General features: G+C 42.5%; 1 protein-coding gene across 1 annotated transcript; it reads right to left on the bottom strand.

Annotated features, from left to right (window-relative positions):
- Positions 1–974: 974 nt before the first annotated feature.
- On the bottom strand, positions 975–14334 carry CLDN16 (claudin 16). Its single transcript, XM_042459696.1, has 5 exons — positions 14221–14334; positions 7533–7635; positions 5887–6051; positions 3612–3803; positions 975–1854 (listed from the first exon to the last, which is right to left on the bottom strand). The coding sequence occupies exons 1-5, from the start codon at positions 14332–14334 to the stop codon at positions 1721–1723; spliced, it is 708 nt and encodes a 235-aa protein (XP_042315630.1). The 3' UTR covers positions 975–1720.
- Positions 14335–15207: the final 873 nt, after the last annotated feature.

Genomic DNA, 15207 nt, shown 5'->3' on the forward strand with positions numbered 1-15207 from the left:
CCAGAGCAAAAATTAAAATAAAAAAATGCATGCAGCAAAAGCAACCTTTCCCCTCAAGGAGGAGTGAAGAGAAGAAGAGACTCACCTCTGTCATGTCATATGACTGTTGTCAATCATTACTTCACTGAAGGGACCTATTTCACAAAGGGACTAATGGATTTGGAGTGATATTATAAGCCTATTGACAGGTTTTCCTATCAATGAAAAGCTGCGCTACAGAGACAAAGGAAATGCAAAACAGCAACTGAATAGACATGATGTGTGAGAAGTACTGGACAAACACACTAATATTTTGCTATTATTCTGATTTACTGCCGGTGTGAATAAAGTCCTGTATCATAAGATTTAGGAGACTTCACGTGCAGTTATGGACGTGTAATCCAAGACAATTACTAAGGCTGCCATGCTTTGGCCACATCATGAGAAGGCATGAAACATCGAAAAAGACAACAACAACAACAACAACAACAATAATATTATTGTTGTTGTTGTCTTTTTCGATGTTCATGCCTTCTCATGATGTGGCCAAAGCAGGGCAGCCTTAGTATAATTGTCTTGGATTACACGTCCATAACTGCAACAGTGAAGTCTATCCTAAATCTATGATACAGGACTTTATCACACCAGGCAGTAAATCAGAATAATAGCAAAATATTAGTGTGTTTGTCCAGTACTTCTCATAATTATTATTATTATTATTATGGAAAGAAAGAAAGACCACAGATCTCAAACCACAACCATTATTAATATGTACATGTTTCTCTTTTCATATACGGGCTTTGATTACATATTATTTCTTAGTGCACCTATGCCTTACACACAGTAAACAATCTGCACACATCATCATCTCTGTTTTTGACTCCATCAGTTCCAGCTTTAGGATGCTAATTTCTTTTGAAAGAAAACCCACAGGAGACGTCCAACCGTTTATAATATCTGTTTATTTACAAATATACAGGTTATGCAGACAGGGAAACAGGCAGCTCGAAAACAATGTCTGCTCCAGATCATGTCAGACAGCTCCCCAAATGTTATTCATTGCATGATCTCATTTCCATGTTTTGGGCGGCCAAACAGTCCTTTCCATCAGGGATCAGGGATGTAGCCAAGGAGGGGGGGGTCTTGGGGTCCAGACCCCCCCTTCCATTACAAAAATGAATGGTGTGTGCTGCTGTGCTGCCACACCCAAGCCCCATTATAATGGTGGCACTTAGTCTGGACCCCCCCCTTCCTAAAATCCTGGCTATGTCCCTGCAGGGATGCTGCTTTATGCTCTGGAATTCCCTGCATCCACAGGACGATGTCTTAGCAACCTGTATAATGCACATTTCAATTCTTCCAGCAGGAGATGATGTGCCCCAGAAGGTGAACGTCTATTACAAAATTTTTCTGGCTGTTAACAATACACACAATTGATGCTATCTCTGTCCTCAGAAATGTGCCACCCACCTTGAAATTAAACAACCATATTTCTAGGGCTGACCACTCAAATTAAACCCACTTGCCTCCTGCCTCAGACACTGCATTTGCTGTAGTCACAATTTTGAAAGAAAGCAAAAAACATGCAAGGAAACTGGCTTTCAGGAGGAGATGACCTACATGTCCTTCATGAAACCAGCCAAAGTCTTTTGCGATGAGTCACATGGCTGCCAAAATTATTACCTTACCTGGCCTTTGGAACAGCCCCATAAATTGTGGCACAGAAGAACAAACTCTTGTCTCATACCCGGGTGTCCATGGCATACATTTTGGCTGTGGCTGTCTGGGAGGACGGATGATACAGGCTGACCATTCCAGCACTGGGACAAGCTTTCCGTAAGGTACTGGAGGAAAGGTACCTGCTTGAGCCAACATCTACATATGGCCCATGTCACCCAGGAAAAGACAAAACACAAGAACAGAACAGAAACTTATTATAGTAGCAGAAACATAATGATAATCATAGTTTTTTGTGGGCTTTTCCAGACTATGTGGCCATGTTCTAGAAGAGTTTCTTTCTATGGAATCCTGGGGTTTGTAGTTTTACGAGGTCTTCAACTTTCTCTGCCAAAGGGTGCTAGTGCTTCACAAAACTGAAAATCCCAGGATTCTATAGGATGGAGTAATGTTACTTAAAGTGGTGTTAAACTGCATTAATTATGCAGTGTAGAAGCACCCCATGTCAACTGAAATTCATGATCTCTACAAGCCACATAAGGGATGCAGTGTCTTAGTAGTTAAGACACCAATTCTGACGATCATAAGGTTGGAAGGTTGGCAGTTCGAAGCCCAAGTGCTGCATGGTGGGATGAGGCCCTGCTACTAGTCCCAGCTTCTGCCAACCTAGCAGTTTGAAAGCATGTAAAAGTGCAGGTAGATGAATAGGTACCACTTCAGTGGGAAGGTAACAGCATTTGGTGCAGTGACATTGGCCACATGACCATGGAATTGTCTTTGACAACACTGGCTCTTTGGCTTAGTAACGGAGATTAGCACCACCCCCTATAGTCAGTTACGACTAGAGATTCATGTCAAGGGGAAATCTTTACCTTTACCTTTACCTTTTACAAGCCACATAGCCACATGTTTGCAGTTTGATCCCTCATGCCTCTTCTTTTCCTGAACCCATCAGGGCATTTAACAACAAGTAGAGCCAGATGACTACTTCCTCCCAACTCACATGGTGTTTGGGGGGTTGGGTGGGGGAAGGAAGCAAGGATCATCACGTTCACAGTAGCCAGTGCATGGCCTCCTGGATGCTCCTCTGGGGTTTTGGAGTATGACATCATCATTGTGCACTGGCTATCAGAATGTAGTCAGATGAGAAGTCCCTGCCTTTCCATTGGCCACTGCACAACTATGCCAAGGGAAAGCAATGGAGTGGACTTTCTTCTCCCTGCAAAATCTTCTTGGAAAACTACAGCCTTTGAGCATGTTCTCACAAGAGGGAGAAAACTGAATAAATTATTCACTCTTCTCTACTAGGGAGATGGTTGCTGTTCTGTGCCTTCAAGTTATTTCTGACTTATATTGACCCCAAGGTGAACCTATCATGTGGTTTTTTGGCAAGATTTGTGCAGAGGGAGGTTGCCTTTATCTTCTTCTGAGGCAGAGAGAGTGTGAGTTGACCAAGTTCACCAAGTGGGTTTCCATGGTCAAGCAGGGATTCAAACGCTAGTTTCCCTGAGACCTAGTCCAACACTCCAACCACTACACAATGTTGGCTCTCACTAGGGAGATATGGGGCAAAATTATTCTGGTGTCTTACACATGTAGAACTCTGATAGTAGGGACTGGATGTTTTTGTCTGATGTGGAATATCTACATACAATTCAAGACTGAAGAAGCAGAGTTACAGAAACAGATTGTACATTGTGCATGGGTCCACAATATACAAAGTACCCAGATGTCGGTTCACAGTGTGCTATGCACATGCACCCACAAGCACATTGGTTGTGCCTTTGGATGCATGGTTGGCATGGCATCTTGTGCAGTGGCAACACACTGTTAGTTGTGCAGCATTGCCATTTAGCACAAGGATTGCATTGCACCATTAATGCATGATTCCACCCAGGGAGCATAAATCATTTTGCAGCAGAAAATGAAGGAAACTGTGTACCTGTAGCTCTTACCTCTGAAGAGGTACATGCAACATGTCAGGAAAGCACCTGACAAAAAGCATCCTAGAGATCCACTCAGTCCCAGCCAGCAGGACCAACCAAATTTATACTGGATGCCCACAAAGACGTTGTGCAAAACCAGAGTGGAGCGTTCCACATAGACACCAATGGCATACCAGACAGAACCGATGAGCCCTGGGACACCTACAAGAAACACATGAAGATTCAGGTGTCTATGAATTATGGAATCATAGAGTTGGAAGGGACTACAAGGGCCATCCAGTCCAACCCCCTGCCATGCAGGATCTCTTCCTAGTCAATTCCTGCCATCATCAGCATCTCAGGAACAGTCAAACCCCTTGCAAGAAAGACTCCCACTCAACTGGAGGGCCAACACATCATAGAAAGACACCAGTAGCTCAAAGCTTAGAATGTTTTTTAAAAAGAAACTAGTTACTTCACTCATGTTAAGGAAAAAGCCACATGGGTTATACAGTAGTGAAATAAAACTTGTATGTGAGAGTCAGAGTGACTCAGCAGAAGCCAATTGAGAACCACACAGGTGTGAATGGTAAAGCAATTAACAAGTCCTGAGTGCCAAGGACAAGAAGTGCATAGTGAATAATTGGACACACCTGACAATTGTTAAGTGGTCAAGGCTGAGATGATGAAATCATTAATTGTGGGATGAACAAGGAGAACCAATGGGAATGATGTACACGCTTACTGGGTGGAAACAGACCACAGTAGGTGGTGCCATGCTTTGGCTATAATAATGACTATACGTCCCAATGCATTTAGTGGGTTGTAGTAGTGGTTGTAGAGTGGATTGGAGAGTGAGGAGTTGAGTATTGTTTGGAGCTGTGTATATAGTAGAATAAAGTAGATCTTTTATATAAGACTACTGAGTTGTCTGGTGTCTTGGGTGAAGCTACAAGAACCAGCAGGACCCTGGTGAAGAAGGGTGAAGACTTCTGTGGAAGCAAGAGTGAGAAGGCTTGGAGAGTTTGTCGGGGTCTTCAGCCAGTTCTCTGCAACTCTTGCAAAGATAAAACAACTGGCCAAAACTGGTCAGCGTGGTGCACAACCAGGTGGTGAGTTCCAGGCCAGGTGAAGAGCCACAACTCCCATCATCCCTTTGATCACCCAATAGGCATAACTTGATAATGTCGCTGCACTCAAGAAAGTTAACTCATTGAATTACAGTGAGCCCTCCACTTTTCTAGGTGTTAGGGGGATAGGATCACCATGAAAGTGGAAAAAAAGTGTAAACAGAAAATCATTTTCTAAACCTAAGACCTCTCTAGGAATCTCTAGGGCCTCCAGTGGGAATCTATGGTCAACGTCTGCTGGAAGTTGATCACAGAATTGAGCAGGAGGCCCTACAAATGCTCAGATAAATGTTCTCTTTAGCAACCCCTAGGTCCTCCAACATGGCTGTATGGTCAAATTCAGGCAAAGGTTGACCACAGAGTCTCACTGAAGGACCTAGAGATTCCTAGAGAGAACATACTAATCAAATGTGCAAATAATCAGATTTTCAAAAGTCAAAGCCACAAATGTAGAGGCTTGACTGTAATTGTTATTAACAAATCAACATTGCTGTCACTATTGTATCACTACTAAATACAGAAAATGATCTCTGGTTCCCCCAAGTGGCCAATTCTGACATTGGACTCTGGACATTTCGAGAAAAATGCAAAAGGTATTACAAATCAACCCTTCCCAGATACAGCAGGGGGCAACCACCCAAATAACGTTTTATCCTCCTCCTGCCAATGACCAGCATTGCTCACCACACACAGAGAGAAACTAGTAAGTAACAAGCAGAAAAACCATTGCCATTCCACTGAAAAGATGTGAATTACAGTTGTAGTAGTCACAGGCAAAAAGTAACTCTGTTACAGCTCGCTACTGCAAAAACTAACTACTGAACAGAATATCTTTTATCAAAATGGGTTTCTTCTTAGCTCTATTGCAATTATATAATGTTTTGATTGCTTTGAAATAATCTAATTTGTGCTGTATGATCACTTTCTAGCTGGTTTATATGATATTATTACTCCATTGGATGGTTTAAATGGTATAATTGAAATAATATATATAATTTATAAGTTTAGCAAATGTTTGCATTATTTTCTAAATGAATATTCATAAGTATCAGATTTTTTTTGTTAGTCTTTCAAGAGTAGTAACTTCCTCAGCACATACATTTGCATATGTAGGCACACATACCCACAAATCGGCATGCACACATGCCACACCCCAAGACTCTGTTGCCAGCTACCTCCAGTTAAGAGAACCAATCCAGATATGAAGCAGATGCGGCTCTTGATGCCAGGCTCATCCACGAGGAATTTCACACAGTCGAGACCCAGAAGGAGGAAGGTGAATCCAAAACCAGCCAGGATATCCGCCATGATCAGCATGGCCCGGGTGAGGACCAGTTTCACTGCAAAAGAAGTGAGAATGAAAGAGGGGCCCAATCTGGAAGGGAGGAATCTCTGGAATGGAGCTGACTTGCATCTAATTAGACTGTGGAGCATCTTGGACCACTACTGCCTGACTCAGTAGTGGCTGGAGCATCCAGATTAGTGGGGGAGCGAACCAGCTCTATGGTTCCTTCTGCACTTTAAAGGGACTATCCAAAGTGCTGAATACTATCTCCAACATTGGTTCAGCACTTTCAATAGCTCCTTTCAAATTTGGAGTAAACCCAAGAACAGATTCATGGCCTGAAGCTTCCATCCAGTCATAGAACCATAGAACCATAGATTTGGAAGAGACCTCAGGGGTCATCCAATCCAACCCCTATGCCATGCAGGAAACACAATCAAACCACCTCAGACAGAAGGCCATCCAGCCTTTGTTTAAAGACCTCCAAAGAAAGAGACTCTACCAGACTCTGAGAGAGCATGTTCCACTGTCGAACACCTCTTACTGTCTGGAAGTTCCTCCTAATGTTGAGGCAGAATCGCTTTTCCTGTAGTTTTTTATAGTCTCTAGACTCTTGCTAATACTACCTGGAGATGCCAGAGATTGAACTGGCACCTTTTGCCTGCCAAGTAGATGTTCTTTGTAGTTCTTCTTCTGATGGTCCATCTAGCCTGGTTCTGTGTCCTGCCAGCAACTCTTCAAGGTTGCAGGCAGAGAAAGGGCTAACTAGCAGGTGAGGGGGCCAACCTTATCCACAACTAGTTGATACTTGAAGGAGACCTTTCCCTGTGTATACCTGCCCAGTAATGGAGGTCTGCAGGAGAGACACTCCTTTGTGGGCAATACAAAGTGTCAAGACACAGAAGAGGGCCTTCTTGGTTGTGGCACCCCAATTGTTGAATCCGTCTCCCCTTGGAGGTCTTTCTGGCACCAATATTGGTTTCCTTCTAGCATCAAGTAAAGACTTGTTTTTTCCTAAAGCCTTCAAGGACTAATTTACTTCTCAGTATGTATGTACAATAAGCAGCATGGTGTACCAGTCTGAACATTGAATTACAATTCTGGAAACCAGGATTTGAATCCCTGCTCAGTTATGGATACCTAGTGAGTGACCTTGGGCAAGTCACTCTCTCTCAACCTCAGAGGACAGCAAAGGCAAACCTATGAACACATCTTGCAAGAAAACCCCCGTGATAGTTTCACCTTTGGGTCGTCATAAGTCAGAAACAACTTGCAAGCACACAACAATAGCATATATGTACATGGTTTTAAACCAATGTAGCTTTTAAAGTTGTTTTAACTGTGATATTCTTTAATATATTTTTATCGAGATTTAATGTGTTATGGTTTTTAATCTGGAAGTGCTTCAAATTGCTTATATTGTATATTTGCATTGTATAAAGAAAGCTGATGTATATGGTGTTTTGTCTTCGTAAATGGCTCCCCAATGGCACTTGAATTAAAAAAAGAAATGCCCCCCCCCCAAAGCACACCTACCTGGGTGCTCAGCCAAGATGGAGTCATATTCGTCACAGGTTGTTATCCCATCAAAGGCATTGGTGACACATTCCCACCACAGACCACGACACGTTGCACTCAGCTACACCAGAGTAAGCAGGAGTTGTTACTGTTGTTATTGTTTTCAAGCTCTGCCCCAAAGATTATACACACACTATCTTCACAAGAAGGAAAAAACTGCAAAATATATAGGCCAGAATCCTGTAGGGGTGTTTCATGCATGCATAAGCTCCTAGACAGATGTGGTTGGACATTTTTGTTCAGTCCAGAAAGGCCATATAGCAATAGCATTTAGCATTTCATTTCTAAAATGCTTAATAGTGAACTCAGCACTCTCTAAATGGTTAGCAGTCTGTAAGCAAATTGCTCCCAGAAAGTGGGGTACTCATTTTATCGGCCTACAAAAGAGTGAAGGCTAAGTCAGTCTTGGAGCCCTGCGATCGAACTCACAATACAACATTGTGGCTGCAGGCAGTAGTGGCATTTAACCAATGCGCCACCATGGCTTCATATTTACTTCAAGGTTCCAGAAGTAGTGTTGCACATCTGGGACTATTGTGGATGCAGAGCCACATGTAAATGTGCATATAATGTGCATCTCAATGGACATGCACATAGACATTCAGTTGCATAATACTGCAATTCAACAGAAGGGTTGTATAATACAGCCAGCCCTCCACGTTTGACTTTGACTTTTGTGGTTTTGAGTATTCATCAATTGGATTGATATGTTCTCTCTAGGAATCTCTAGGTCCTCCAGCATGACTCTGCCAGAAGTTGACCATGGAGGACCTAGAGACTGCTAGAGAAAACATTTCTCTAGGCATTTGTAGTTTCTGCAGTGTGAGTCTATTCTGGGCAATGCTCACCATAGAGTTGCACTGGAGGACCTAGAGATTCCTAGAGAGGTGTTCTCTCAGTTTAAAAAATATAAAAAATATAACGGTTTTGTTTTAATTTGTGTTTTTTTCCTACTGGAGGGCCCACTGTATAAGAAAGAATCATTAATAATAATAATAATAATAATAATAATAATAATAATAATAATTTATTTGTATTTTCCCGCCTCTCCCAGATGGATCGAGGTGGGATTACAGTCCATTAAAACAAATACATCAATATAAATTACATTTAAAATACATCAATAAAAACAATACAATTAATCTTAAAACTGAATCCTCGTCAAGTGGTAATGCAGTAAATTCATCCAATGATCTGAAGGTGACACTTACACAAGGTCAGGTGGATAAGCTCACCGGAAGAGATGAGTAACTCTGCCACTTACGATATATAATCTCAGCAAAGGCTCTAGATTCAGTTTGTGCCATCACCTTGGGGACCTGGGCTGCATCTATATTGCAGAATTAATGCAGTTTGACAACACTTCACCTGTCATGGCTCAATCCTATGGAATCCTGGGATTTGTAGTTTTCTGTGGCACCAGAGCTCCCTGACAGAGAAGGCTACACATCGCACAAAACTCACAAAAAACAGCTTCACATGTTCATTTCATCTGGGAAAGGCATGAACTAAACTCCTCATGGGGAATGCAGGTACGGATGAGGGGTGCACCTACCCTATAGAAATAATGCAGTCTGACCCCACTTTAAGTGATGTAGCTCCATCCCATGGCATCCTAGGATTTGTACTATTACAAGGTCTTTAGTCTTCTCTGCCCAAGCCTCACCAAACTCCAGATCCCAGGATTCAGTAGGATGGAGCCATGGCAGTCAAAGTGGTGCCAAACTGCATTATTTCTGCAGTGCAGTTGCACTCAAGCAGGGCTGAGAAGAAGAGGAGTGAGCAAGTCCATTAGAAGGCACTCTGGTGGGACACAAGGTCAGATTGTTGGGAATAAGAGCCCTTTGGGGGAAAAATAGGAAATCTTAAAACGGTTAGGAATCAATGTGAAGTCGAAGACTTTCATGGCCAGCATCCATAGTTTTTTGGGGCTATGTGGCCACATTCTAGAAGAGTTTATTCCTGACGTTTCTCCAGCATCTGTGGCTGGCATCTTCAGAGAAAAGTTAGGAATCAGCCTTCTTTTAGCAGAGTGCCAATAAAGCATGTCTCAGTCTCTTGTTGCTTTCCTAAATTGCAACTGACTCAAAATAAATAAGGAAGGTAGTTACAGGTTACAAACTTAGAAAAAGTTTAGTAATGGCTTTTATATGCATGGAGAGCTAATGAAAGGCATAGGTGAAAGGAAAAGCTTCATTCTTAATTTGCCATGGTATTGACAAAGAAACAAAAGAGTAGTGAAGCATGGTTGAAGTGGAATACAAATAGTGGAGGCTGAGACTGCATCTCCATTGCAAAAATAATCCAGTTTGACACTACTTTAACTGCCATGGCTCCATGCTATGTAATTCTGGGAACGTAGTTTGCTGAGACATTTAGCTTTCTGTGTGAGAGACCTCTGGTGCCACAACAAACTACAATTCCCAGGATGATGCCATGGCAATTAAAGTGGTGTCAGACTGGATTATGTCTGCAATGCAGATACAGCATGAGATGGGGGGGGGGGGGTCTTTATATGACTGATGACCCTAGGAACTTTCCTGAGTCATACAATCTAGTTACTTGGAAGCACAAAGGTTTTTTTATAGCCATGTATTTCAATGGATAGCAAGAGCAAAGGGTGAGGACTTTAGATTAGAAAGGGGGTTTCGTCCACAGGAAATTTTGTCCTATCTAAACTCCAGTTGTTCTAATCCCACAGCGGAAGGGGAAAATAGAGATTTATCATAGGTAATACACATTTTCCCTTAAGGTCTAGTACAGGAGCGGGCAATTCCAAAGGAATCAGAGGGACATTTTTCACTCATGTATCTTCTCAGGGACTGCACCAATAGGTCTCCCATAATGGAAAAGGACATCAGATCAATTCTACTTCCATTTTCATCTGATTTATGGTAAATTGGGGAGTGTTTAATCTATAAACATGCCTTGAATTCCATTCAAGCCACTTTGAATCCCATTTTGGGAGAAAGGCTGGACATAAATCCAATAAACAAAAAATAAATAAATATTTCTAAGCTACTCAGTGATATTGTGGGAGAAACCCACTGCATTTTGTCGTGGTTTTGAGCTATAGTCAGCAATTTCTGAGTGGAAAAACCACCCACAAAACTGCAGGGGGGGGATGGAGGACTACAAAGTGTGGTCCTGTGGTGGGTCACAAGAGGCCCATCAGCCACATTTTCCTTACCTCTGACTTATTTTGGGTCTCTCTGGGGCTAAGCTTGGTTTTGCATCATTGAATTTGGTGCTGAAATTTTCCTCAAGAGCTGAAGTCTGGGAAATTATATTTCCCATGATCTAAAAGATGGATATAAGGGGAAAGTGGTCTGAATTCCTTCTTGCACAGTACTGGTTGTTCCTTTCCTTTCCTTTCTCTCTCCTCCTCCCTTCTGTCTCTTTTTCTGCAATGCCAACTCACAGCATTGTTTGCTGGTAGAACAACTGGGCCAATCCTGCACCACTCTCTTTCAAGGCAATACGGATCATTACCCACATGCCGATATTTAGGGAGGCAATGAGCTGATTAGGTGAGGGAAGCAACTCAATCCATCAGGTATTAACCCTGGAGGACCTCTGCCAAGCTTTGAGGCATCCATGCTCCAGGAAGAGGAGGTGAAGCGTGGATGCAGTTAAACAACCCCCCAGGGCACGTTAATGAAACACAAAAAGGACCCAGCAGCTGGAGGTGCCTTTGACCCAGGAAGGCAAGGTTAAACAAATCCGTGCTGTTAACTGGGCTGATTTACTGGCTAGTTTCCCACAACAGTTGGGAAACAGCATGTTAGTCAACCTGCCTGTTGCTGGACTAGATTTTCTTTTGCAGTCATGGGCTGTGAAGTTGAGAAGATCTCAAGCCAATGTAGCACTCTTAGCACAACGTGGAAAACTTGGTGTTCCCAACTGCAAGTCATAGGCCCAAATCCTCTTCAAGCTTTTGCCTAGCATGACCAGGAGTCTCCCTTTGATCAAGCTTTGCGTTCTAGGAATTGTAGGCTTCTCACGCAACCAAGGGCTTCCTTTTTTTTGGCTCGGCTTCATCCTTTTTTATTTGCTGCTCCATGCTCTTGGAGCTGGAATCACGACCCTGGACATTTGCAAAGTGCTCCTTTCCTTGATATTTTGAAATCTGAATTTAAAACTTTCTTGTTTTCTGGAGCATTTGGAAACTTAGGGGCTTCACAGACTGGCATTTTATGCCACTCTGGATGCAGACTAGGGTTCAGCGTTCACACGCTGGAAACTCTTACTATGCTGCCCCGCTGCCATCATGGTGCGTGCCCATCTACACGGGGCACACCATGATGACATCCATGGTGCACAGTGCCCAAACGGTGCTGACTGGAAGGGGCATCATCATGGCAGAGCAGCTTCTTTTAGGGAGTGGGTCGGTGCCTGGCTGCTGCAGCACCGACCTGGGGTAGGAAGGGACTGTTTCCAGCCACCCAACTGCACTGCCCCTTAGTTTAATGTTGTTTTATAATCCTGTATATTTGATTACATGTAAGCATCACTTTGTTTTATATTATATTGTATTCTTTTTTCTTTTTGTATTCTTCTTAAGTAATTTATTTTATAACCACACTGTATACAGTGGGCTCTTGCTATCCGCTGGGGTTTGGTTCCTGTATACCCCATGGATACCAAAATCTGTGGATGCTCACATCTCATTAAATACTATACAATGGTATAGTAAAGTGGTGACTGTTACATGAATGAATGAATGAATGAATGAATCTTTATTTATATACCTCTATTCCCATGATCACAGCGGTTTACAATAAGTTAAAATACGAAAACAGCAAAATCCAATAAAAGAAATCCCCCCGCGTTAAACAGTAAAATACAAGCGATAAAATATCCATCATTCAATCACTTTTTAAAACCATTAAAAGCAATAATACCAATAACACCAAAGACATCCATTACACTATAACAGCATAAAAGGAGAAGAGTGGAATTAAGGGACATGGGGGAAAGCAAGGTGGAAAAAGTGAGTCTTTAGGTTTTTCCTAAAAGACTCCAGGGAGGGGGCTGAGCGGAGCTCGTCAGGGAGAGAGTTCCAAGCCTGCGGGGCCGAAGCAGAAAAAGCCCTATGTGCAGACATCACATATCTCGTGTCAGGGACTCTCAAAAGCTGTTTCCCACCCGACCGGAGAGTGCGTGGTGGATTGTATGGGGAGAGGCGGTCCTCCAAGTACCCTGGGCCCAAGCCATTTAGGGTATCAAGGTCTGCTATTTGGAATTTATACTTAAAAGAAAAAGATTTCAGTATGGAAACTTTAATTTGTGGATAAAGAATCCATTGATACAGAGGGCTGACTGTAGTTTTATTTTATTATTTCTTCCTTTCTTCTGTTGGATGGTGCTCAGATACAACTCTGTCCCCAATGCAAATAGTCATTGGTCACATGAGTGTGCTGGGAGAGCTTCTTCAACACCTCTACCTGACTACCTGCCTTCACCATCCATGACAAAATGCATTTCATCTGTAACAAGAAAGAGGAGGAAAGACCATGACAAGAAATCAAGTATCACTAGACAGTCACTGTCAGCTTTATGACACTTTGCTCCATAGAATCATTTCTTCTGCTGGATGGAGATAAAAACTGAGGAACAGACAAAAAGTTAGAGAAGAAGAAGGATGTGGGGAAAATAACTCCCTCTGAGAGTATGTTGCAATTGCAAACATATTGTTCTTGTGAAGCCTGTCATATAACTCCTTACAAAAAATCAAATGTTGACCAGTCAATCAGGGATAATATCTTAATAGAGAACTCTTAGACAAGTCTATTCAGAAATATAGAACCTTTTTTTAAAAAAATTTAAAAGTCTTTTACAGTACAGTGATGCATGTCTACTTGCAAGTAAGTTCTTGAACTCAACTGAGTTCAGTGGGATTTGTCCATAAGAGGAGGAGGAGGAGGGAGGAAGGAAGGAAGGAGAAGGCGAAAGAAGGAAAAGGAGGGATGAAGAAGGGAGAGGAGGGGAGGAAGAAGGGAGGAAGAAAGGATGAGGAGGAGTTGATTATGGACTATCAAGATCTACAATGTGAGATTCAACATCAATAAGAAAAGAAAACAATTTTGGCTCCAGTGGGTGAGAAGTGCTCTGGGAGCAACTCCAAATGGACTGATAAAACATCTGAATGAAACAATGAAAAACACAGATATGATCACAATAGCACAACTGTGCCACTGCCTGAAACATGAAACATCAAGACCTCACAGATCCCTAGATTCTTGGCCAGACTCTGACACACTGATGGTCCAAAACTCCAAACAGTACTAGCAATTGTGGTGCTTTGCAACATAACATAAGCCTCAAATCCAGAACTTTGCCCTGAATAATTTATAACCTTCATCTGCCCAAACCTAGGCTGCAGATAGCTGCAATGCAGGCAGGAGGTCAGCCAGTAAGGTTTATCATCCTCTCTATGGAATACTGCACCTGTTGAATTTCTGCCAGCCGTACAGCCATTCAAGCCTCAGGGGGGATCCTGCCAGGAATTTTTGAAAATGTGAGCACACAGAAAGGTCTAGCTCTCAATCTGTAGCTACAGAGAGACTGAAAGAAGTGTACCTTCTAGCCAAGAGCACCTGTCTACAATCCAGTTTCTAAAGCTTCTCTTTGAGGTATGTGTTACCTCCAAGGAGTCATCGGTGTTCACCATCCAACAGTCAGTCCAGGTTGCCGCAACCAGGAAACCAGCCGAGAAGAAGGCAAAGAAGCAGCCCAGATACTGAAGGAGGTGCCTCATTTTCCCTGGACTTGGCGGGGGGCACACTTCCAAAGTCCAGGTTCCCACACCTGATGGACACAGCCTCTCTCCCTCACCGTGGGAACTTCTGGCTGCCTTGGGCTAATGATCCTCAGAGGGAACAACAGTTTTGTAGCATGAACATGGACACACACACACACACCAGCTGGAGTGGATGGAAGGAGAGGAGGGCCTAGAAAGATCTTGTGCTAAGCAACCAAGATGTGGCAGCCAATCCCCGGTATGCAGCTAAATCAATTTGCAGAACTTCCAGAACAGTGATACCTTTATTGGACTAACCAAAATTCACAAAAGACATGTTGCAAGTAGGCTTCTTCTCCCTCTGGCTATGTTGGTACTCCAGGAAATACAATTTTAAGTTCCATTAGCAAGACAAAGATTCTATATATGCAGTGCAGGTTTACAGTCACAAGAAGGAGGAATGAAGATTTAGAAGGAACACTTACAATTTAAGATATGCAGACAACACAATGCTACTAGAAGAAGCCAACAAGGACCTGGAGTAATTACCAAAAAAGGTTAAGGAGGAAAGTGCCAAGGTAGGCTTAATGCTAAACATTAAGAAAACAAAAATAATGACCACAGAAGATCTACAAGAATTCAACCTAGATAATGAGAAGACTGATAATGAGAAGAAATAGTCAAAGAGCTCCCATACCTTGGATCAAATACTGAGCAAAATGGAGACTGTAGATAAGAAATTAGAAGACTAAGAATAGAAAGGGAAGCCATGAAAGAACTAGACAAAATCCTAAATGCAAATATATAACACTGAATGCCAAAGTTAGGACTGTGCAAGCCATCATATTCTCCATCACCATGTACAGATATGAGAATTGGAAGTGACAAAAG

This window comes from Sceloporus undulatus, chromosome 3 (genome assembly GCF_019175285.1).
Source record: "Sceloporus undulatus isolate JIND9_A2432 ecotype Alabama chromosome 3, SceUnd_v1.1, whole genome shotgun sequence".
NCBI classification, from domain to species: domain Eukaryota; kingdom Metazoa; phylum Chordata; class Lepidosauria; order Squamata; family Phrynosomatidae; genus Sceloporus; species Sceloporus undulatus.